At 43.6% G+C, this 23,634-nt stretch overlaps 4 protein-coding genes across 5 annotated transcripts; 1 reads left to right on the forward strand and 3 right to left on the reverse strand.

The window, feature by feature from the left end:
* Positions 1–316: 316 nt before the first annotated feature.
* Positions 317–2,848, forward strand: LOC127335212 (ras-related protein Rab-2-B-like). Its single transcript, XM_051361819.2, has 6 exons — positions 317–550; positions 679–818; positions 1,140–1,222; positions 1,328–1,532; positions 1,612–1,680; positions 2,471–2,848. The coding sequence occupies exons 1-6, from the start codon at positions 505–507 to the stop codon at positions 2,558–2,560; spliced, it is 633 nt and encodes a 210-aa protein (XP_051217779.1). The 5' UTR covers positions 317–504; the 3' UTR covers positions 2,561–2,848.
* A 2,433-nt stretch (positions 2,849–5,281) lies between these two features.
* LOC127335213 (small nuclear ribonucleoprotein SmD1a) lies at positions 5,282–7,700 on the reverse strand. Of its 2 annotated transcripts, XR_007872668.2 has the most exons (5): positions 7,569–7,700; positions 7,368–7,444; positions 5,749–5,940; positions 5,482–5,665; positions 5,282–5,387 (listed from the first exon to the last, which is right to left on the reverse strand). XR_007872668.2 is itself a non-coding variant. In XM_051361820.2 (4 exons), the coding sequence occupies exons 1-4, from the start codon at positions 7,580–7,582 to the stop codon at positions 5,604–5,606; spliced, it is 345 nt and encodes a 114-aa protein (XP_051217780.1). In that variant the 5' UTR covers positions 7,583–7,700; the 3' UTR covers positions 5,282–5,603. The 2 variants fall into 2 exon arrangements, 1 of the variants encoding a protein (XP_051217780.1); XM_051361820.2 differs by having other exon boundaries at positions 5,282–5,665.
* A 3,098-nt stretch (positions 7,701–10,798) lies between these two features.
* LOC127335214 (protein FATTY ACID EXPORT 6) lies at positions 10,799–14,030 on the reverse strand. The gene is made up of 7 exons (XM_051361821.1): positions 13,873–14,030; positions 13,225–13,441; positions 12,175–12,379; positions 11,464–11,631; positions 11,315–11,361; positions 11,190–11,230; positions 10,799–11,089 (listed from the first exon to the last, which is right to left on the reverse strand). Exons 2-7 carry the CDS (start codon positions 13,375–13,377, stop codon positions 11,008–11,010), a joined length of 696 nt encoding a protein of 231 aa, XP_051217781.1. The 5' UTR covers positions 13,378–13,441; positions 13,873–14,030; the 3' UTR covers positions 10,799–11,007.
* A 6,459-nt stretch (positions 14,031–20,489) lies between these two features.
* Positions 20,490–21,664, reverse strand: LOC127330506 (transcription factor MYB80-like). Its single transcript, XM_051356697.2, has 2 exons — positions 21,526–21,664; positions 20,490–21,409 (listed from the first exon to the last, which is right to left on the reverse strand). The coding sequence occupies exons 1-2, from the start codon at positions 21,656–21,658 to the stop codon at positions 20,490–20,492; spliced, it is 1,053 nt and encodes a 350-aa protein (XP_051212657.1). The 5' UTR covers positions 21,659–21,664.
* Between the last annotated feature and the right edge of the window lie 1,970 nt (positions 21,665–23,634).

Consider the following 23,634-nt stretch of genomic DNA (forward strand, 5'->3'; position numbering starts at 1 on the left):
TATAGATATGTGGGTGCGAAGTTTAAACTGAAATGCTTTCATTTGTAACCCGTAAAAAATGACAAATATATTGCATATACTACGTTTTAAACCGTTTCTACCCCCTCGAATTCATATAGTTGTCACTAATATATATGTAGTTCTAGTTACATTCATACTAGTGGAAGGTAGTGGAAGGAGGGAGTAACTTAAAAGAAAAATAAATTGGATCTCAGCAACGAAATACGCCCGTTTCTCCCCTGTGAAACCCCACCCGTCTGGTCGGCCGGGGCTAATCCATTCGATTGATCAATCAGTAACCCGCACGCGACCGATTCCCTGCCCAAATCGGCGAACCGGCCCCGAACCACTTCACGTTACCACGTCTCCTTCTTTCTTTCTCCCCCATCGAAATCCTCTCCTCTGCTCTATCGCACGCGCACGCCTCGTCGCACCTCCTTGAAATCCCCTGAACCCCACGCCAGTTCTTGGAGCAGGAGCGGCGCCGGAGGAGGAGGAGCAAAGATGTCGTACGCCTACCTCTTCAAGTACATCATCATCGGCGACACAGGTCCGTCCGCTTCCCCCGATCGATCCCTGCTGGCTCCTGGAAGATTGGACGGATCCGCGCAGCTCTTCTTGCCGGGGAGATCTATCTATCCGCCCGCCGTAATCTTATTCGCTTCTTTGGTTGTGCAGGTGTCGGCAAGTCGTGCCTGCTGCTGCAGTTCACCGACAAGCGCTTCCAGCCGGTCCATGACCTCACCATCGGCGTCGAGTTCGGCGCCCGGATGATCACCATCGACAACAAGCCCATCAAGCTCCAGATTTGGGACACGGTACCTACTTTTCTCTCTCTCCTTTTCCGGGTAGTACCATGCTGCTAGGGCCTTCGGGGTGGAATCGATGGATGTTTCTTCCGTAGCAACCCCAGATACGAAAAGGTAGCGCCTTTAATTCATGACCCACTAGGATAGTCCAAGCCTGATTGGGAATTGGAAGTGCCATTTGGCGCCGCACATGATTATTATAACTTACAGCAGCTTCCTTATGAATTACTAGCTCTCATGACATAGCACTAATGTGTGGTTTAGCAGCTTCTTGTTAACCTTTTAGTATCGCATTCAGTTGTCTCATCTTGTGCTGTGTTAACATTACAGGCTGGCCAGGAGTCGTTCAGATCGATTACTAGATCATACTACAGGGGAGCTGCCGGTGCTCTCTTGGTTTATGACATCACCAGGTACTTACTAGCCCAATTTAGCGAAAGCTGCGTCGCTGAATTAAGTGCATTGTTTCCTCAACTTGGCTTGCCATGGTGTTAATCTCTGTGCTGTGCTGACTTCAGGAGGGAAACCTTCAATCATCTCGCGAGCTGGCTGGAGGATGCAAGGCAACATGCCAACGCTAACATGACAATTATGCTTGTTGGAAACAAATGCGATCTGTCTCATAGGCGTGCCGTGAGCTTTGAGGAAGGTGAGCAGTTCGCCAAGGAGAACGGTCTGCTCTTTATGGAGGCATCTGCAAAAACTGCGCAGAATGTCGAGGAGGTGATTGCTGGTTCTTAACTCATCTCCGTGTAATTAAGACCTCTCCCCAGATGATTTTCTCATTCATATTGAAATGCAGGGTTTCGTCAAGACTGCCGGAGCTATATACAAGAAAATTCAAGATGGTGTCTTTGATGTATCTAATGAGGTAAGAAATTCCCTGAACTCATTTCATTGGACAAATTAGCGAAAAGTTAGAATGTATGGTGTTATTTCCATTATTGTTTATGCAACTGTATTACTTAGTCAATCAACATGCTGTGCCACAAAGTTTGTTTCCGATGTATCTAATGAGGAAAAAAATTCAAATGTTACATCATTGATTTCTCTTAGTGAAATCAAGATTGTGTGATGTTATTTTCGTCATTATTAATCAACATGTTGCACCACAAAATTTCCTGGTATAAAGAAGAGGTGGCTTTTACTTTTATTCAAGAGTGTTGTGTGATCCTTAAGTTGTGTCTTCTAATATTTGGCAATTTAAGGCTCAGTTATCTGCTGTATGTGCTGCTCCACTTTAGAACATATGGATGCCTGCCTTGCAAGTTACATTATGTCAATATGCCTTCCTTTGTGCTTCCTGTCGTGCAGAAAACCATAATGAGAGCCTTTAAACACCCTAAGAGCATTAAGAATAGTAAACGATGTTAAGAACGATGATCCATACATTTCTCTTTTGTTTGATGGAATATAAGAAGATTCTTTTCTTCCTGCTGACAAATACAGATCTGTCACCTTCAACTGTTGGCAGTAGAAGTTAATAAGAGGAAGAGCACAATGTTTAAATAGGAGCGAGTGACATTTCCCTGCTAATCTCATTTTCTTTTGACCTGTGTTGCTTGTTGAATTGTTAAAAAAAGTTCATTACTGCTTTCACTACAGAACTGTGTTGTCAACCCTGAGCATGAACTGAACTTCTTTTTCTTGATTTTTTGCAGTCCTTTGGAATCAAGGTTGGCCATGATACCTCTGGCCAATCTAGGGGTGCTGGTGGCTCATCTTCCCAAGGCGGTGGCTGCTGCAGCTAATTGAATGATGTACAAAATCACCTGCCATGTGTTACATATCCATTGTGTTATTTCGTGTTGCCAAGTGATAGTAATTTCAGGGTGCTCTGTTATTTCACGCGCCTATGGATTATGTTTCGAGTGAACTAGTCAGTAGATTCAATCCATTTGTGTCAGCTGTTCTTTACTGTACAATTGGTGTAACTCAAACAGATGCTTCCAGTTTCGTGTCATTAAGCATCCACGAATTATATCCATTTGCATGTGTGATTAAATAAGAATGTATGGTCCAATGTGGTTATTTAAATCCCCTCGAAACATTTGGGTCCTCAGGTTGTAAAGTTGTTGACACCAAATCTGTTTATATTTATAGTAGACGCAAGTTCTTAGCGTTTTGCCAAAAGTTCATGCTCCCTATAAGAAAAATTATTTTACTTTGTTCACTTTTGTGCCTGGCTAGTTACCTTGGCCTGCGAATTTTGAGCTTTGATTTATGCAACATGGACCATCCTAATTAAATGAGGCCTACTTTTTCACCCGTTTTTTTAGGCCTACTTAGTTGAGTTCAATCCGAGGAGACTTTTACTTAACCGGGAAATATGTATTAATTACCTTTTGTAACATCCCAGTGTATCATTATGTTACAAGTCGATGGAGAAGATCTCGCAGAGCGCTTTAGCAGTAGTTCATGGCACATACTGTAGTTTCTTTCTTTTCAGTTTTGTTCTCATAGTTAAATTGGCAGCACGCCTGATTTTCCGTGTAGTCTGTTATCTTTCCTTGGAGATACCTCCTTGCTTAACCTTGGCCTGCCGCGGGAGAGACATAAGAAGAATGTTCCCAAAATCATCCTAGCTTCGGGCCTATACTTTGCTTCTGCGTTAGACCTTGCCGTTCTACCGAGTTGCAACTCAAGCTGCAACCGGACTTTCGGACGAACAGCAAATTCGCTGAAGGCATAAGAATATGCAAATACGAAACCATTCCAGCGTTCCTACAAATGGACTGATGCACAAAAGGAGAAACCCGGAGCTAGAGGAAGAACATAGCAGCAGCAACATGCAAGGAAAAAAGCATGACAAATTCTTCTCTTTGTACCCTTACACGAGGAGCAACAAAAATCTGCACAGGTTAACTACACATACATCTGCACATCTTCAGTAGGGCTTGTGCGGCTAGTGCCTGTCGCAGTCGTAGCAGGTGTGGTTGTGGCCGAGTTCCTTGAACTTGTCGTAGCCGTGGCGGAAGACGCCCATCCCGAATAGGACGCCAATGAGGAGGACGATGATGATCACCACGAGCAGGCAGCACCCGGTCCTCTCCCTGCTATTGAACTTGATCTTGAAGCACATCGTCGACACCGAGCCACCTCGTCCTCTCTTCTCTCCCTTTCTCTAGTCTAGGTGAAGCGACGCTGCAGCGCTGAGGAGCGTGAGGGTTTATGAACATGTAAGGCTGCAGCACCCACGGGCACGGCTTTTTATCAGAGAAAAACTAACCACTGCACTTTCCTGAAAAGGAGAGATAGAGAGCAGAATTGCCGGACCAGATGAGCCGTTCTTTCTCTCTTCAACGATTGTGGCATCGCTTGCTAGGGAAGATAGGCGCGCGCGGCACTGCTTGGAATATGGATGATGGCAAGTTTCATTTCCTTTTCGACCGCCATGCGCCGAATCTCAATGGCGGGGGAGCTGTGTGGCCTAACCGAAGACACATCATGTCTGAAGACGGATCATTGATGCCGTGATGTGTCATATTGGGCTGGAAAAAAGAGTGGCAGGATGAGCATAGCGCGAGGGGCATGTGGGAGAATCAATATGGAGAGAGCAACAGGCAGCATGTTCGTGTGCGTGTCGGCGTTCTGCTTTCCCTAATTTTCTGGCCAGTCTTTTCCCCATGGAATCGTTGTCTTTTTGCCTTTACGACAGGATAATGCCCCCGTTTTTTTGTTGATTGGAGATATCCTTCCGATGACAGTTGCCTGAATGAATACGATTAGGATGCGTACTGATACTGACTAATATGGGAATTAGTCAGTTTTACTTCGTCCTGATCCTGAATCAACGTTGACAGTGGTAGCTCACGTGGCTGGTCGGAAGCAAGGTGGCGCGCCACCACAGCCAAATGGAATCGTTAATGTCCCAAAGCGTGACAACACCATGGACCTAACCTGTCTCATCAGCCAAACAGATCAACTCCAATGCTCATGGCATGATTCTGGACGGCACCGAAAGAAAAGTAGCATCACGGCCCAGGTCACAGTTACGTTTACGGTTGTGCTGAAATGTGGACTCCTAAAATTTGGTAAGGTGCAGGTTTTTTAAAATTTCCAGTAAATACTATCTCAGCTGAATGCAAGATTTTGCTAAAAAGAAAAACTATATGCAAGATGTCAATAGGGAAAGAGGAAAGTTTGATCCAACGATATCACAAACTATTTGGATTTCAGAAAAACTGACTGTGGTCTGTGGCTCTGTTACAAGAACATGCAATGATCTCTGTGTCAAATTATATGAAGACGATCACTGCAACCAACTAAATGACACTTCACACTAAGATGATTCCACACAAGGCTGCTCTTCAAGATAATCCAAGCACGGAAGATCAATAAAGACTAACATCACAACATGTCAACATAGGGAAGAGAATTGTAGATATGTAGGTGATCATACTGAATCCGTGATCTGCAATTCTGATCCCAGTTTTAATTCCAAACATTGCTACAGAACACGGAGGGACAGCTTGAATTCAACACAACTTACTGCTAGGCAAAGCACATGGGCAACAATCCCAGGGTTAACAAGTAACAACACAAGCGTGCCACTTAGGTTTTCAGAAGTCTGGCGTCCTGCAAGTAAAATCCCCAAGAAAAGGCATTACGCAATAATTACGAACAAGAACTTGGGACAAACAGTCTGAGATGGTTCCACATCAAAACATACTTCCATTGGTATCTTCTAACAGAACAGAAACATTCCTCGACATAGCTCGCAGAGAAGGCAGCAGGTTACATCGTAGGGACTTGCACTGCACAAGCTTCCAAAGTAGGGAGGGAGCATAGAGCTCAGCGCCCACGGCCCCGACCACGCCCACGGCCGCGTCCACGACCACGGCCCATAGGCTTCCCTGAATTCAAAAGAAGGTAGGCTAGTCAGTTTACAGTTCTTGTGGAAACTAACCTCATAAACTACTGTGGAAAGAAACCATACCTGTAGTTGGCTTCTTAGCCTTGACCCTGGGTGTATCCTCAACCAGCAACGTTTCCAGGTTTAAGCTGTCAGGGAGGATGTAATACCGAATGTTGTTTCCTCTCACACTGATATGATCAAGGGTTACATGATTCTTCCCTTTCAACGTAAGCTTTACAGTCTTCAGATGAGTATTCATGCTTATGTCAACACCTGCAAATTTGTGCATGCATCAGAGGATAAACAGCCAAAATGAGTTGCAGCAATACAATATTTTGAGAGTACACAACTGAAGAGCAAAACAGTGTTCAAACAATGATTCTCCAAATTCTACATGGCTAAACAGCCACGTCAGGGACGCGAAATGAATTTCCAAATTCCAACTGTAACGAAAGATGCATTTTTTTCTCTTCTAGTGATCATGTGAAACCTAGCCAATAAAACATGATAGACAAAATTGAAACCTCCACAGGGGAACAACACTTCAAGTGAGAAAAAGAAAGTAGAAACATGAAAACGATCAATCCAATCTACAAGTCATATTTCCTACGAAATCCTTCTTATGACAAAAGGCTCCTTTGATTCATAGGATAGGAAAATCATAGGAATAGGAAAAGCATAGGATTAAGATGTCACGGCTAGTTAAATTCTATAGGAAGATGAGTTGTGTTTGATTGTGCAAAGGAATTTTTCCATGAGATAGGATCTAATGTTTTATTCCTATAGGATTTGCACTACAAGATTCCTATAGGATTAGTTCCTATAGGTTATGTTCCTATGAATCAAACAACAAGTGTAGGAAATATTCCTATAGGATCTAAATCCTACACAATTCCTATACCAATCCTATGAATCAAAGAAGGTGTAAAAGGATCTCCACTTACCACTGAACGTCATCAAATGTTATTTAATTTTTTGTTATACCTTTCAGCATACAAAGTGGTGTGTGTTCTCTTATAGATCTAATAAACACATAATTCATCCAGAAGCAAGCAGAACAAGGCTCCGGACGAGCTAAAAACATGTAGAATTGACTTCATAGATTATTGGAACTTCCTAATGGTTAATCATTCCAAGCAGCATCTGATGTGTGCCTCTGAACTATCATAAAGGGACATATCCGATGGCCACTATATTCCTTGGGATATATATACAAAAGACCAAGATTTCGATACACAAACACAACATGCATTTAGCAACAGAAGTGAATAGCACTAGAAACATTACAGAACTATAGAAAATTGACCGAACTAAAACAGACTCCACACAAGTTGTACGAAACAAATTATCTACAAGCTAAGCTGAGTAGCAGACAGTGAAAAAGGATACAACACTAACTGTACACCACAGGACTAAATGAAGCTAAGCACCTCAGTGCCACACTGCAATACTAACTATTCCTGCAACTACAAAAGAATATCACTAACTGAGTAACTGTGTATTACCGGCGCATACAATTGAGCACAAAAAGGCATGTCTACTTTTACAAGCTCTAAACCTAACAAAGCAACGCCACCTTATCAAACAAGCAAACTCTCAAAAATCGCGAGAACGAGGGCAAATCTGAAGAACACACGCGGCGGTAAACCACCTAAAATTTCAGGTGTTCCCCTCTCAGGACGAGTGAGGCCAAAGCGTACCGGTGATGGTGCCGTTGACGGTGGTGCCGTTCTTCAGCTCGATGGTGACCGTCTCGTTGTTCAGCTTCATCAAGAACCTGCGGCCAAGCAGACACGCCAAAATCAGTACCGAATCTGGCGGAAGATTTCACCAAACAGACCAGCGAGGAGCGGCAGAGCGAAACCAATCAGAAAGAAGGGGGAAAAGGTGGCGAGGATTACCTGACGAGCTTCATCGTGGCGGCGGCCGGGAGGACGAAATCGAGGGAGAGCTCGAGCTGTTGGCTTTCTCGGAGCGGGAGGGGCGAAACCCTAGTTTGAAGGCTGATCTGGCCGAGGACGGTGGCTGGTGAGTCGGTCTACCTGGGCCGGGCTTTACATCTCGGGCTCATTGGGGACAAAGTCCCGTTGCAAGTCCATTACGAAAATTATCTCTTTGACTTCTTATTTCCAATCGAGGGAATTCCAATTTACCCCCTAAATTTGTCCCAGCGTTCAGCTTACAACTATTAACTATGTTTTGGTTCAACTTTCACCCTTAAACTCTAAAAACCGTTCAAAATTACCCCTTTCAAAATTTTGACAGTTTTTGATGCGGTTTTTCTTGCCACATCAACATTTTATGTTCGTAAATAACTAAGTACCAGTATATCACCATAGTAAACCATGTATTCCCTCTCTTTGGAGCACTCATGTTCCCCTTGTACCTGTTCGTTCGATCCTTCTTGTATTTCTCGCTGTAACGAGGTAACGGCGATCACGAAGTAGCGCTTCGGCCGGCCGGGAAGACCAGGACTCTTGCGCCCACCCTCAACCAGCGTCCGCCCTCCACGCCCCTTGCACGTGCCCAGCCAGCAGCCAGCACAAAGCTATTTGGAGGCAATACTGAAAGGATCGTATGCCACACCTAGAGGAGGCGTGAATAGGTGCTAACCAAATTTTAGTTCGTTTTCAATTTAGGCTTGACACAAAGGTAAATTCTCTAGATATGCAACTATGTGAATTTACCTATATGACAAGATTAACTACTAAGCAAAATACAGCTAGACAATATAAGGGGAGATAATAAGGATAGAGGTAACCGAGAGTGGAGAACGCGGAGACACATAGATGATTCCCGTAGTTCCTTCCTTTTGAGGGGAAGTACGTCTACGTTTGGAGGAGTGTGGTCGCCACGAAGGCCAGATCAACGCCACAAAGGCTTCTGTAAAAGACGTGTGTGACTATAAGCAACCTGCTCCTACTAACTTCTTGTTACATAGTTCTCCTACATCCCTGTTTACAGCTTTCAAGTCTTGTTCCTCAATCTACTTCCAGCATCCTGTTTCTCCAACTACAGGTACGAGGGACGCCAACCGCTTTCTTTGCTTTATCAAACAACTCCTCAACCTGTTTATAGCTTCCTCCCAGCTACAACCTGCTTCTTGCACCCGATCCCCGAGTCCTACTTCCTTTTTCCCATTAACAAAACCCTTTTTCTTCTTGTTCTTTGTCATAACGCCTATTCCGGGGCGAGTACTACTTTTTTTTACAAAATGAATTTACAAGCGGATGATTTTCTGTGAGCAACGCCACAAAAGACCTAGCCCACTTCTACTAAGGGATTTCCTCGAGGCAGAAATCGGTCCTTTACAAGCTTCTTGGGGCACACATCCACAACCGAAGTGGAGACTCCCAATATCTGTAACAACACAACAATAACAAGAATAAATCAACCACAACAACTAGGGTTTCCAAATAGGAACACTAGCAAGGGGGCCCTCTATCATATGAGGGGGAAAAGCAAATCGCTTCGGTGAAGATGTAGATCGGGGTCTTCTCCTTCGATTCTCCAAAGATCAAGAGCTTTGGATGTTTGGAGGAGGAGATCTTGTGATTCTTGTGTTTCTTGAGGTGGCTCTAATAGTGGATGAACTTGTGCAGTATTGAGCAGCTTGAGGTGGAGGAAGAAGGGGGGTATATATACCCCTTCCAAGAATAGAGCCGTTGGTGGATTTTTGGGGGCGGATTATCCGGCCAAAGTAAGGGCCGGATTACCTCCCCCCATCCGGCCTCCTCGAAATGTCCGGCCTGGATCCAGGGGCATACTGAGAGCTTCGCCGAAAAGTTCTTAGCCGTTTTTCAGGGGTCGGGTATTTTGCAAATATCCATCCTGTGAATATTTTCCTACTTCCTTTTCTCTTGTTTCTCCACTCAAATTCAACCACAGATATATCCTGCACTATCTCAACACACATTAGTGTATCACATATATTGTCATCAAACATTCAAAACTATAAACCGAGAGATATTCTTTCAAACACTGACTTTGAACATACTGCACACTGCTGATTACAGAGATATACATATGATCCATGTGCGAGCAAGTAGGCACGTTTCTTCCTGGTTGATCCTTTGGCAAAAATGCAGAAAAGTGTCAGCTGATTTCTCACCTATTTAGCATCCATCGCATAAGATTCTTGGCGACTTAACAAGGCCCTAGCGGCGACTGGTAGCATGAGGAGAGGCGGACAACGCCCTGGCGGCGCCGAGATCTAGCTGCCCAATCGATACTACCCTTTCTTGCTTGAACATACCAGTATAGGAGACTAGACCGATCATCTCATCGCTTTTGCAGCAGATGCATGTATGAGTATGGAAACACAAATGTATTTTTGACCGATACATTCGAGAAAACGCTGATGTAGGAAGAAAACCCAGATCAACATGGTTGAAGGGGCAATTTTGAACGGTTTTTAGAATTTAGGGTGGAAGATTGAACCAAATCATAGTTGAGGGTTGTCAATTAAACTTCGAGAGGGTAAATTCTGAAATGTTTTCAGTTACAATGTAGTCTTTTTTTTTCGAAACAACCACACGTTAACATATAAGTACATACATTTATCCCATGAACGCACACACGACTCACCCTTATGAGCACCTCCGAAAGACTGAGTCAAAGAAAGAAACTTCATCTGATGGATCTTGAGACTGACGAAGTCCCCCATAAACGCTCACACATACACACATACAATCACCCTATAAATGCAGGCATGCACACCTTTCTTCTATGAGCACCTCCAAAGTCAAAGAAACTTCATCCGATAAGTTTTGAAATTGACAAGTCACCAAAGATGTCTCGATGTAGTTCTCAAAATGAACTTTTTATGTTTGACTTCTTTCCCTCTTCTCGCATGATTTAAATATTGTGCAGCCATCACACGAATACGCATAAAGAATCATTCTCCTTTATCGACAGCATTTGGAAACAGCAACGGCTGAACCATCACACGAATACGCAATGGGTTCAACATTATGATCGTTCCATCGGAGGTTGCTAATACAAGTTCATTCAAACATCAAATGGTGCTGCTGTCAGGTGATCCCAGGAAAAAAAATGAGTCAGGCGCAAGTGGTTACGTCATGACATCATATTCATGGAGCCGAAAAAAATAATGCTCATCAAGGCTGGATTATACTACAACCATTGTGCCAAGTTATTTGCTCGAAGTTGCATCAAGAAAATCCAAGAGCCTCGCCAGAAGCGAAGCAAAGATTAGGGAATATATACAAATATAGAAATAAACTCTTCTCTGCTCTGCTTGCAGTCGCAGCATTTTATGGAGCACAAATGCCAAACTAAGCCAGTGGGCTACACATTAAGGTATGCCTGTTCCCTGGTCTACGACGCCGGCGCCAGCTTCTTGGGTGGTGGATTTCCTCCAGCGAGCAGCACATAGGCATAGAAGCACGCCATTGCAGTGCTGCGCCATTTTGAACGGAAGAACAGGGTTCAGATTCAGGTCTTCATTTTACGGGGAAAAAGGGAAAAACTGAAGAGGGCTGTGATCAGCAGTAAGATACCTTAGAGAAGCGTAGAAGCCCCAAGGAAGGATTCTATTTGTCTGCAGTAAGAAATAAAGATTAACACAGTGTTACCAAAGGAATACTCCGTAAGAACAGGAACATCACAATAGTTTATTAGTTACCAGTAAGTACGCATGAGAATACTTCCATGCAAGGACACCAGAAATTGCTGCAACGAAACAAATTGAGCAGGTCAATAAGCAAAGCATATATACAGGGACTGAATGATGGCTACATTTTAATAAAGTATATGGAATGTTCCTCATCTCACCTGCTTGGCCCAATATAAATAGGAAGCTTGATCTTCCACTCCTCCAAAACTTTAAACTAAGAATACCAAGAAATAGTGTAGCAAGCCCAGGTGCAACACCCAGGACAAGACTTACGGTGCTCCTAGAGAAAAAGTATCCTAGAAGCCCCATAGAGAACAGAAGACCACCTGCACTAGCAAATGATACTTATTAGTTATGCAGAGCTGATGCTTCCAGTGCTACTATTCGACAGGGTAGCATTCAATCCTGATGAAACAGTTACTGAAATAAGGCACATGTTTGAAGTATGATCGTAAAAAAAGTAGACGTGACACTCCTGTTTTCGACTGATTTGAGATTATTTATCATATATAGCAGGGAAAATCTTATCTGGCAACCTCTAAGAGTTTTGTTACCTAAGGAAAACTGTAGGATTTCTGAAAATTGCAGGATCAATCAACACTAATAGTGATTTTGGGTAATTATGCAATGAGAAGCCCATCTTTACTTCAAAACAGGAACAGCATTATAGCTCCATTTGTGTTTAACAAGATGAAGAAAACAAACACACATTTTACAAGATACTAGTAATAATTCTCCTACACAAGAGACAATTGTGTGCAAAATCATGTCCATCTGGAAACTTGTGTGGCAGGTTTTACATTCATGGAAGCATATACTTATATTCAATTACGACAAGCTTTTGCATTTGTGTTTCAACGATGACTTACCAAAAGGAATTCCAAAGCAAAAATCATGGATCTTAGCACTCCTCTTTTGCGGAGTAACATCTTCAACTGCTGCTACAAGTTCACCTGCTTGATTTGATCTCAAGTTCAACTCTTGAGCCTGAGTGTTCTCATTTGCACATTTTGTTGCAATTTTGGCACCAAAACCAAATGGCTTCCCACCCACTCCACTGGCAGATATTGAAAGCTGAGGCAAAAAAAAATATTATAAGGTAAACCTGTAAAGTCAACCGCATCAGAGCTTTACATTATTTTTTCCAAGAACGGATCTTCTGGTAACTATAACTAAGTTAATCTTGTGAAAGAGCCATGGGTTAATGCCCCAGTTTTAACATTAATATTATACCATGTGCATTTCCTGGAATATTATAGTTCCAAAATGCATCTAACGGCATGTGCCCACAAAAATGCATTTACTTCCAATTGTAAGCTGTGATCTACATTATTCATCTTATAGGTAAGAAACCGAACATTCAAACCAGCTTTTGTTTATATCTCAAGGTGCTCCATTCAATATTGAAATACTTGACTCCTCTAAACCAATTGGCAATAGCTTCGACTCTTCATGGACCGACCCGACTGATACAAGAACAGTTAGAGTTTAAACTACAGAAGCATGAATCCCAATGTTAATGTGTCCCAAATTTTAATGAGCAGCTTTCACTAACCAAAACTGCATAACAATTTTCTCCATTCATTTTTATCTAAATTTCCTTCAACAGCATGCACCACACCACCAATTGTAAATTATCCATACGCGTGCAAAGGAAAAAAACCTTCCCTCACCCCCAAGAACACCTACTAACATTGGCTAGTGCATAACTGCATACGTCAATGATGTTTGGTAGGTGCATCATACAGGCTGTATATAAACTCTATGTTTATTCTTTAAGAAAATAACATAAAAATGGTAAATATTCATCAACAAAATGTTGTAGCAGTCAATGATCGAGAACTCATAAAATAGCAGTAACATGTTCTTCAACATCAATCAAGTATGATGCGAACACACGAACTGGATCGAGGTAATACCTTAGTTGAACTAGCGAGAGAGTGATGCGGTAACCGGCATGAGGTCGGAACTCTGAAGGCTCCATATCGCCGCGCAACCGCAGCCGTTCCGTGGAGCTGCGTAGACGCCACCGCCATGCGAGATTGAGACAGTGAAGCAGGATTCTTTATCATTTGGCCCGAAGATGGTGCGCCTTTGATGATTTGCCCAAGCTGCTGCGGCACTGTTCAAAATGGCCTGAAATTGATGTGCTAACCAATGAATTGCTGAAGTTTTCTACAAGATGAAATCACTTAACCCTGAAACCTGAGATGGCAATTTCGTTTGCAACAAGGTTCTTGTAATCTACTAAGGCGACCCTCTAGACTAGCTAGAGTTTCTTTCTGTCTGGAAGAACCTTGCTTTTTTGTTTTCTGAACCTTGTTATGTGGCTTCATTAATGGAACCGGGGATGGCCTCCCTTTGTTGATCTAAAACAAAAAACTGAGATGGGCAGATGGCCACCCTGCACCCTGGTTCTTTTCCACGGCCATATTTTCCGTATCTATGTCAAAATAATGATTTTCTTATCTAGGGTTTCATCGAGGGATTCGACCAATCAAAATAGAAGGAGAATCTTTTTAGAACAATAGAGGGAGAAGAAAATAGATGCGGTGAGCGGAGCTGACCTTGCCGCCGCTGTCGCCTTGGCTGCCGGACTTCGACCGGGGTGGAGGGCGTCGGGGTAGCAATTAGCAAGAGATTGAGGGACCTGGAGAGATCCCAGGATCTGTTCGCGGCGGGGCGGGGCGGGTCAGGTCAGGTGCAATGCAATTGGGGGCAAGACCCGTAAATTAGACTGGGGCGTATGGTTATTTCGGATTCGGTTAGTATTTTACAGTTGCCCGTCTATCCGCCAATAAATGTACATCTAGGCTCTAGCTTTGTGCTATTTTTAAGTAATAATAAATAAATAAATCTGACAAAAAAAAGGAAAACAAGCAACGTTACTAAAAGTAAATTAATGTCACTAGATTTGTCTTGCAATGTAGCTTCATAATCTATCAATCAATTTGATGACATATACTCTCTCCTAGTCTCCTTGCTATAATGTATGAAAGTTAAACTTTACTAACTTTAATCAAATTTATCGGAAATATTATCAATATCTACAATACCAAATATATACCATATTAAAACATATTTCATGATGAATCAAATGATACTAATTTGATAGATTTTTTTGTACAAACATGGTCAAAGTTCAAATTTTTGACTTATAAAAAAATACAGGCACTATATTTTGGCACAGATGGAGTATACGAGTTAGTACTCATTTCTCTATTTTTATTAGGATTTTATTACTATTATTTTTCCTTATCTTTGACATGTGTGTAGGTTTCATGGACAATTATGGATAAAGGCAGGGCAAGAGGAGCCAAAGAGGATCAGTATGGAGAAACTACATGCACCAAACTTAGACTAGTCATAGTGGGGAGTAACATAGAGTAGTAACATGGGCATGTTACTACCCTATGTTACTACCTCCATAGTGGATAGTTACTTATATGTGATATCATGCATGCTATATTTATTAGATTGTAGACTCATCTTGTCTTGAGAAGTGTGATGTTATGGTAACATAGCTAGTTACCACTTCCCTCTCTTTCTTCATTTATTATCATGCCATGTCACCAAAATGCTTTGGGGTGTGTGATGTTACTTGCTATGTTACTCCCACTATGAGTAGTCTTAGCCATATGAGGTGTGGAAAAGGTCATATTTTCCATCATCTCATATTGAATATCCAATACTATGGTGTTGTAGCCATCGTCCATACGAGTCCAACGGGCAAAGAACACCTAAATCGGAGTTCGTACGAAGAAATGGCGATACAGGCAGAGCCTGCCCACACCGTCCACCCATACCACCATCCGTTGACTCCGTTTCATCAAATGGAACAACATTTGTGAAAGGCCGATGTCCATAGTCGCTACAGATCTCCCCATAATCGCGAAACCGACCTCCATGAGCCTATTTAAAGAGGGGAATACCTTGCCATCAAGAACACAAAACACATGTGCCTCCAGGGCGGACCCCTACCACTCCGCCGCCTCCGCAATATCTCCACCATCACCACCACACAAGAGTAAGAAGGGAACTGGATCTTGAAGGCTTCCGCATCGATCTCCACCTTCATCATCATCAACATCGTCTCCATCATCGATCCCCTTGTTATTTACTTGGTTGTATTTCCGAATCATATTGTGGAATTGCACTTGTATACATTGATACCTTCATATCCCATTCATATCATTGTGATGATGTTGATTTCCTTCATATGTGAGTAGTTCCTTTATTCTTGGGGAGATATGGAGAAACCTTAGCAATATTATGATATGAAATAAAGATGATTTGTAACTTTGGTTCATGATTATGTGTTAATCTTCTCTCTAGATATTATATGAAGTCGATCATGTAATATTTTCCTTCGGGACTAGAGTGAGAATTACCTTTGAACATGTAGTAGTATGTACGGTGCTACGTGGCATAACCGTATCAACATGCTATTCATGTGGTCAAGGGGGATAAGGATAGATTCAGAAAGCTCACATCAATATCCATGGGAAACCCTTAATTATGAGGGGTCAGAATGGCTTGCTTACGACATCTTAGTGGTTATTCGGGATGAAGTAACATATGGTTTTTTGTGATCATCTTTTTATGGAAGCCTCCCAACACATGTATCCTATCATAAATAGTACCAATGCTAGTGGTGGATCCTACATTTCCTGAGAACTCTTTTACCATATCGCAACTCCCACAACCACACTTTCATGCTCTCTAGTATACTTTAATTATTTACTGTGTTCTTAGTTACTTCAAGTCTCTCTCAATTATCTTTATCTTAGTACTTATAGAGTAGACTATTTACAATCACCGTTTTGCGTACGAACGTGGCCGCATTGACAACATGACTACGAGGTTATGTTATTTCCATTTGCAAAGCTTTAATGTGATGAACTTTATAAATAATATTTGCTTCTACAAGTACTGCAGTAACCATGTTATTGGTGCAAGAACCGAGACATCAAAGCATGCCCATGGAAGAGATACCTATCCCACATATACAAAAAAAATCGGGGGCAGAGCTAGGCGAAGAGTATCCATGATGCATATATCAAACACGTCATGTTTCCTTTCAGGTTTATATTCTTATGAGCTTGAATTAAGGCCTCCCTGGTGCACTTTTCTGGCCCTAACCCGATGCCTTGGTCTTAATAAGCTCTGCTAAAAATATTCTCTAACCCTGATGCACATGCATCAGGTAGAGACCACGCAGCTTCACCCCTAAACACAACTACACATAGATAATTGGTTAGTTATCAAAGCATAGTTGACAAAGCTTACTGTACCACAATATCATATTATCCCATGTGGTACATTATTATATATGCTTCATGTTTTGAGCAACTTGAATCCAATCTTCACTCTTTGTCTTGGTCAACCTTGTATCTTCTCATGCTCTATCATAATATAATGAGGTATATACAGAATTCTTCATTTCACTGCATGCTCTAAATCTTGGTCAACCATAACTCAACTCATGAGACCATCATGACTTCGACATAGATCCTGTAGGATAACGTTGCATAGAAAACAAAAATTTTCCTACCGCGAACACGCAATCCAAGCCAAGATGCAATCTAGAAGACGGTAGCAACGAGGGGGTATCGAGTCTTACCCTTGAAGAGATTCCAAAGCCTACAAGATGAGGCTCTTGTTGTTGCGGTAGACGTTCACTTGCCGCTTGCAAAAGCGCGTAGAAGATCTTGATCACGATCGCTTACGGCGCCACGAACGGGCAGCACCTCCGTACTCGGTCACACGTTCGGTTGTTGATGAAGACGACGTCCACCTCCCCGTTCCAGCGGGCAGCGGAAGTAGTAGCTCCTCTTGAATCCGACAGCACGACGGCGTGGTGTCGGTGGTGGTGGAGAAGTCCGGCGGAGCTTCGCTAAGCGTGCGGGACGTGGTGGAGGAGAGGCCGCTAGGGTTTGGGAGAGGGGGGCGCCGGCCACTAAGGGGTGCGGCCACCTTGGTGGTTCTTGGGTGGCCGGCTCCCTCCCCTTGGCCCCTCATTATATAGGTGGAACCCCAAGTGTTGGTCTCCAAGTCTTCGAATAAGACCCGAACCAAAAACCTTCCATATGGTGGGGAAACCTACCCAAGCTAGGACTCCCACTAGAGGTGGGAGTTCCACCTCCCATATGGGGGGGTGGCCGGCCCCCTAAGGGGGAGTCCACTTGGGACTCCTCCCCCACTAGGGTTGGCCGGCCATGGAGGTGGAGTCCCATGTGGACTCCACCTTCCTTGGTGGTTTCTTCCGGACTTTTCTAGAACCTTCTAGAACCTTCCATAGAACCTTCCGCGTCATTTTAATTCACATAAAATGATATCCTATATATGAATCTTATTCTCCGGACCATTCCGGAACTCCTCGTGATGTCCGGGATCTCATCCGGGACTCCGAACAAATATTCGAAATCCATTCCATATTCAAGTTCTACCATTTCAACATCCAACTTTAAGTGTGTCACCCTACGGTTCGTGAACTATGCGGACATGGTTAAGTACTCACTCCGACCAATAACCAATAGCGGGATCTGGAGATCCATAATGGCTCCCACATATTCAACGATGACTCTAGTGATCGAATAAACCATTCACATACATTACCAGTTCCCTTTGTCACGCGATATTTTACTTGTCCGAAGTTTGATCTTCGGTATCACTCTATACCTTGTTCAACCTCGTCTCCTGACAAGTACTCTTTACTCGTACCGTGGTATGTGGTCTCTTATGAACTCATTCATATGCTTGCAAGACATTAGACGACATTCCACCGAGAGGGCCCAGAGTATATCTATCCGTCATCGGGATGGACAAATCCCACTGTTGATCCATATGCCTCAACTCATACTTTCCGGATACTTAATCCCACCTTTATAACCACCCATTTACGCAGTGGCGTTTGGTGTAATCAAAGTATCTTTCCGGTATAAGTGATTTACATGATCTCATGGTCATAAGGACTAGGTAACTATGTATCGAAAGCTTATAGCAAATAACTTAATGACGAGATCTTATGCTACGCTTAATTGGGTGTATCCATTACATCATTCATATAATGATATAACCTTGTTATTAATAACATCCAATGTTCATGATTATGAAACTAATCATCCATTAATCAACAAGCTAGTTTAAGAGGCATACTAGGGACTTCTTGTTGTCTACATATCACACATGTACTAATGTTTCGGTTAATACAATTATAGCATGATATATAAACATTTATCATAAACATAAAGATATAAATAATAACTACTTTATTATTGCCTCCAGGGCATATCTCCTTCAGATCCATATCTTGCACTATTCTCTTATAAACAAACTCTGAAGATCTTGATCATCCATGGCTTAACACATAAGCTAGAGAATGGATTATTTTAGTTTCACACAAAAAATTCATCTTCATTTATTCTTCTTGATCATATCATATTCTTCTCTTCAAATTAATGATCTTGATGCAAATACTCAAGGTATACCTTTATCTTCATGGCATCCATTCTTGAATCCAACACATGAACTAAAATCATTACATAAAAAATATTCCTTTATATAAACTCAAAGAAAACATTAACCCATGTGCATTGCCATTAATTACCAAAAGCACACATAGGATGAATATACCCTTACTCCGCAAGGACGTGTATATGAGTGGTGCAATGATTTTTGGTCAATGTCCATTGAGCCACGGTGAGTCCCAAAAAGGATGTCGTGCCACTCCTAGCAGTGATGGGTGTGGAAGCGTGAAGAAGTTCGGGACGATTTACAACAAACATGTAAAGTTTACTTTTTTATTTTTTATTTGATTTACTTACTTTACATTTTTGTTTTTTATTTGATTTACTTTTTTGTTTTGTTTAGGTCAACCGACCTCTCCACATTGTGATTGACACAATGGTACAAGGAATCAAAATTGAACCATATATTAACTTCATTCCAACAAACAAGGTGTAGAAATATAGTGAAAAGTCAAATCATACTAAGTTTCACCAAAGATATGCACAAAATATCAATATTTATAATACTTGATAAATACACTAAGAAATTGCACTGTCGATGGGTTCATCGATATATATTTTTGTAATGTATATGTTCATGTTTTCGTCTCCAAAGTTAGTTAAACTTGCAAAGTGTTGATTTTTGACTAAACTTTAGTCTCACCTATTGCCGCCATACATGAATGATCATATAAGAATTTTAGAATTTGTATTGGGATAAGAGCTAAGCCCCACTAGCTATATTTCAACATTAGTTAACACTGTCAATTTAAAATAAGATAATCTCATTCGACTTACATGCAGTGTATACCGGACCATCTCTTTAAACCTAGTTGTGCGCCTAGTAGATTTGCTAAAAAAGTGAATCTAAGGTGTTCATAGTGTCATTGACGGGCAAGGACTGGCTGACTTTGTGGAACTCAAAGTCATCTGACTTTAAGTCACTGAGAGGTGGGTCTCATCTACCATAGGGTTCACATGTCATTGATTCAAAGTAAGTCAACACCAAGTCAGCGAATCTTATCAGATCATTGGCTTCAAAGATTGTTACACTTTAGGGATTTGCTTGTGCACGGTTAAGTTTTACATAATCCAATTTGCATCGTGATTTGTGCTAGTCACGAGTTGCAACTGAACTTTGATGGCATCATCTGAGTGAGAACAAAATTTGTTCTCAGTCGACTGAGAAATAGTCACACCCTACACTTTATGCTCATAGGATGTTCCGTTTCAAGATACCAGAGCCAAACAAAATATATTTTAGCCCTTTAAAAAAACTAAAAAAACTAAATATGTATCATGTGATAAATAATAATTGAATTGCAGGAGTATGTGATCTTACTTCATTTCAGCAAAAGCTTGTGTGATTTTACCGAGACATGGACATGCTATGGTCAGATAATCGCATTGTACCAGACTAGAATGTTAGAACTGAAGTCGTTTTGACTAAAGACCGAAAAATATCATGGTCCCGGCGAAGTAATCCGCACTTGATAGACCAAAAAGTACACCATTTTCCATGTTTATTCTAATCTTTCTCTGTTACTCATGGAAATCTTATGTGCTGCTACTAGAACTTTTTTTTTGGGCTCTAGCTAGCGTTTCTTGCCGCCGGCCGGCAAACTGATGTTCACCGATGATGCTATGCTCCCCCGTATAAATATGTGCAGGTTTAGTTACAGGATGTGATTCGTGAGCTCGTCGGGCAAGTCCCAGAGCGCGCAGTCGGAGCCAAAGAGCCCCGACATGTCGGATCCTCCCTTGCCTCCCTCCTTGCAGTCGTCCGCCTCGTCGTCGCCGCGGCTGCTGCCGACGCTGTCGTTGCCTTTCTCATGCAACGCGGGCGGCCTGCCCCCCTCGGTGCCGGAGCTGCCGCTGTACATGCTGTGGTGGCTCCACATGGACGTGCCCTGGTCGCCGTCGCCGCCAAGGACGTACCCCGACGCCGGCCCTTCGTACCGGAACTCAGTCGCCTGCACGGGGTTGAACGCGGCGTACATGTCGGCCATGTCGCTCGGTTGCGGCCATGGCTTGTCTTCGGAGGGAGCGGCGGCGGGCTCGCTCATGATGGCGCGGGACAAGCCCATCTTGATGCGCTCGATTGTGTCGTCGCCGGCCTGCGGAGGCGGCGCGGCGAAGCAGTGGCCCGCGCCCATGGCCATGGCCATGCCGGCGCTGGCGCCGGGCGGCATGTCAGGCACGGCGGGCGAGGGGAAGTCGGTGGGCCGCTTCTTGGTGAGGAGGTGGAGCATCTCGTCCTTGAAGCACCCGAGCGCGGCCTCGGCGAGGTGGGCCACCTGCGGCGGTGCCAGCGTGGTGGCGATCTCGGCCATGAGGTGGGAGAAGGACTTGTGCGTGACGGGGTCGATGCCCATCCCGGAGAGCTTCTTCTTGAGCTTTGTGTTCCAGTGGTTCTTGACGTCGTTGTCCGTCCGGCCGGGCAGCTGCGCGGCGATGACGGACCACCGGTTGCCGACGACGGAGTGCAGCTTGATGATGGTCTGCTCCTCCGCGTCGGTGAACTCGCCGTGCTTGAGGTCGGGCCGCAGGTAGTTCGTCCACCGCAGCCGGCAGCTCTTCCCGCACCGCTGCAGACCTGCCACGTAAAATGCAACCCCGTTCAGCTAGCGCCAAGAAGAATCAACCACCAGATCGATCGCGCGGGGGCGCATGCATGCATTGGACGGGGGTGGCGGCCGAGTGCGAACTCACCGGCGTTCTTGGGGATCTGGCGCCAGTTGCGGGTGCCGTGGACCGTGATGTAGGAGAGCAGCTTGTTGTCCTCCTCGGGCGTCCATTGCCCGCGCTTCACGTTGTCCTTCTCGCAGCACGGGATCCGGCCCATGTCGCCGGCGGCGTCTCCTCCTCCTCCCAGATCGTCCGCCGTCGTGGAGATTCCGTACGTCGAGGCGCTAGGGGCTATGTCGATGGTCGTGCGGCGCGCTTGTGTCTGCTGTGATGAGCCGCCGCGCGCTGGGAAGTATAAATAGGTCCGTGCGTGCGAGCTGCCGGCGACACGGGAAGGGCGGGGCTGAGGGCTGTGGGCGAAGGAGGCATGGGCGGGATAAAGAATTCAACGCCCGCCCAAAGCGTGAGCACTCCCTGGGGACGGGACAGGTTGCCCACCCGAGCTGCGCCGGGTCAACTCAACCTCCAGTCCAAGCCTTCCTCCTCCAGCGGCGTCCGTCGCGTTTCCGCCATGGGAATCTGGTCGATGCTCTGCTCGCGGCGCCATGATCCGACGCGGCGCGCGGCGTCGACGGGCAGAGATGTACTTGTGCAAACTGCCGTGCCGAATGCATGCAGGCGCTGGCTGAGGTGTACCCCTGTTTCGCTCCGAGTCCAAGCAGACGATCGATCCAGACATTAGACAAGTTGAGAGACTCCGGAATTATCAGTTGGTCAGTTGGTCTTGCTCACTGACATTTTCTCAAGTGAACGTGCTCTCAAGGATGTTCAGTGCGAGATTTGGGAGATGTTTTTTTTTTCATGACTGAATGATGAAAGAGACGATCTGAATTTTGACAGGCAGACACAAAACCTAGACGAGGAGGTGTAGAGCATCACGGGCTAGCAGCAGCAGATGTTTGCCAAGAACAACATTCATTCAAACACTCCCTTTGTTTTAGAGAGAAGGACTTCTTTTTAAGCGCGGGCAAAAGAATCCGACTCAATTTCATCACTCCCTCCGATCCGTAATGCATGTCATGGTTTTAGTTCGAAACTTCAAATTTGACAAAAAAATGAACAAAACCACTATAATTATTATGGATCGGAGAAAGCAATTTATATGATGCTTAGACAACTTTGCTCTGTCGCTTCTTTGAGCCTTCAGATCAACATGAAACAACTCCCATCTCATACAACTTCTTTTCTTTTAACAATCAATACCATATGTATTTATAGTACAAAATAGTACATGGTAGATATACATAAGCTCTTTCCAACGATTACAAAATAAAATCTACAAGAAACGAGCAAATCTTCAAGGTTTTTCAAACTATTTCTTCTTCTATGACACAATCTAGTACTTTGCTGAAGCCAGCCAAAGACAGATACCAAATCATAGACATGTAAATACGAACGAAGGTTCTCCCATTACTTTAGCTCACAAACTCTTATAGCTACTTCACTTATAAATTGTCGGTATATAGTTTCATTACTTTCTTTAATACCAGGATTCTTTACGGTGATTGTCTTCACGAGATCTTCCACGGAGTACTTTGGGGTTGGAGCATTGCAATAGTCCATCTTTTCAGGGGATTCATCTTTGTTTTCAATATGATCAGAGCTAACCGCAAACCGCATATGAGGAGGACTGGAGGAGCAAAGCGCCACGACAGGAGAGATGTTTGCCAATCACATTCATTCAGATGCTTTCATACTTTTCACTTAAGATATTTCATCAATTCAAACTGCAGGGCCGTGGAGTCGTGTGTCCGGCGGATCTCCTAAGATCCGTTAAGTTTTCATGTTCACTGGTGTGGTTTTAGGTTAGTCTCTTCAGATCTACGGTTTTTATCATTTGCGATAGTTGCCCCCCTGGTACATTGGTCTTTTTCCCTTAGCATGATGACTTCCCATCTGTCTAGTACAAGAAGCTCTACTATGACAAGGTTTGCCCATCTCCAGTGATGGAGGGGCGAGGACGAAGACGCATCATCGAATTGCGCTAGTGTTTTTTGTCATGGCTATATAGTCCAGTGATCTATTTATAATTTTATTACTTTTAGTCCTCTTTGTACCGCTATCATTTATTATTAATAGAGGAAATTTGGTGAAAAAAGGTACGGGGTTTAACGGGAGTAGTTCAAATGTGAC

This window comes from Lolium perenne, chromosome 2 (assembly GCF_019359855.2).
Source record: "Lolium perenne isolate Kyuss_39 chromosome 2, Kyuss_2.0, whole genome shotgun sequence".
In the NCBI taxonomy this organism is placed as follows: domain Eukaryota; kingdom Viridiplantae; phylum Streptophyta; class Magnoliopsida; order Poales; family Poaceae; genus Lolium; species Lolium perenne.

What these genes read in the sequence shown, in the direction of transcription:
- LOC127335213 (XM_051361820.2), bottom strand. An exon ending in CGTCAACGGCACCATCACCG is followed by an intron (nt 5,941 to 7,367) that starts GTACGCTTTGGC and finishes ACAAATTTGCAG; the next exon opens with GTGTTGACATAAGCATGAAT. An exon ending in GGCTAAGAAGCCAACTACAG is followed by an intron (nt 5,666 to 5,748) that starts GTATGGTTTCTT and finishes TTTTGAATTCAG; the next exon opens with GGAAGCCTATGGGCCGTGGT.
- LOC127335214 (XM_051361821.1), bottom strand. Translation starts at nt 13,377, where the DNA reads ATGATAAAGAATCCTGCTTCACTGTCTCAATCTCGCATGGCGGTGGCG. An exon ending in TTGCTTTGGAATTCCTTTTG is followed by an intron (nt 11,632 to 12,174) that starts GTAAGTCATCGT and finishes TTGCTAGTGCAG; the next exon opens with GTGGTCTTCTGTTCTCTATG. An exon ending in ATTTATATTGGGCCAAGCAG is followed by an intron (nt 11,362 to 11,463) that starts GTGAGATGAGGA and finishes GTTTCGTTGCAG; the next exon opens with CAATTTCTGGTGTCCTTGCA.
- LOC127330506 (XM_051356697.2), bottom strand. Translation starts at nt 21,658, where the DNA reads ATGGGCCGGATCCCGTGCTGCGAGAAGGACAACGTGAAGCGCGGGCAA. An exon ending in CCAGATCCCCAAGAACGCCG is followed by an intron (nt 21,410 to 21,525) that starts GTGAGTTCGCAC and finishes TTTACGTGGCAG; the next exon opens with GTCTGCAGCGGTGCGGGAAG.
- LOC127335212 (XM_051361819.2), top strand. Translation starts at nt 505, where the DNA reads ATGTCGTACGCCTACCTCTTCAAGTACATCATCATCGGCGACACAG. An exon ending in TTGGTTTATGACATCACCAG is followed by an intron (nt 1,223 to 1,327) that starts GTACTTACTAGC and finishes TGCTGACTTCAG; the next exon opens with GAGGGAAACCTTCAATCATC. An exon ending in CTGCGCAGAATGTCGAGGAG is followed by an intron (nt 1,533 to 1,611) that starts GTGATTGCTGGT and finishes ATTGAAATGCAG; the next exon opens with GGTTTCGTCAAGACTGCCGG.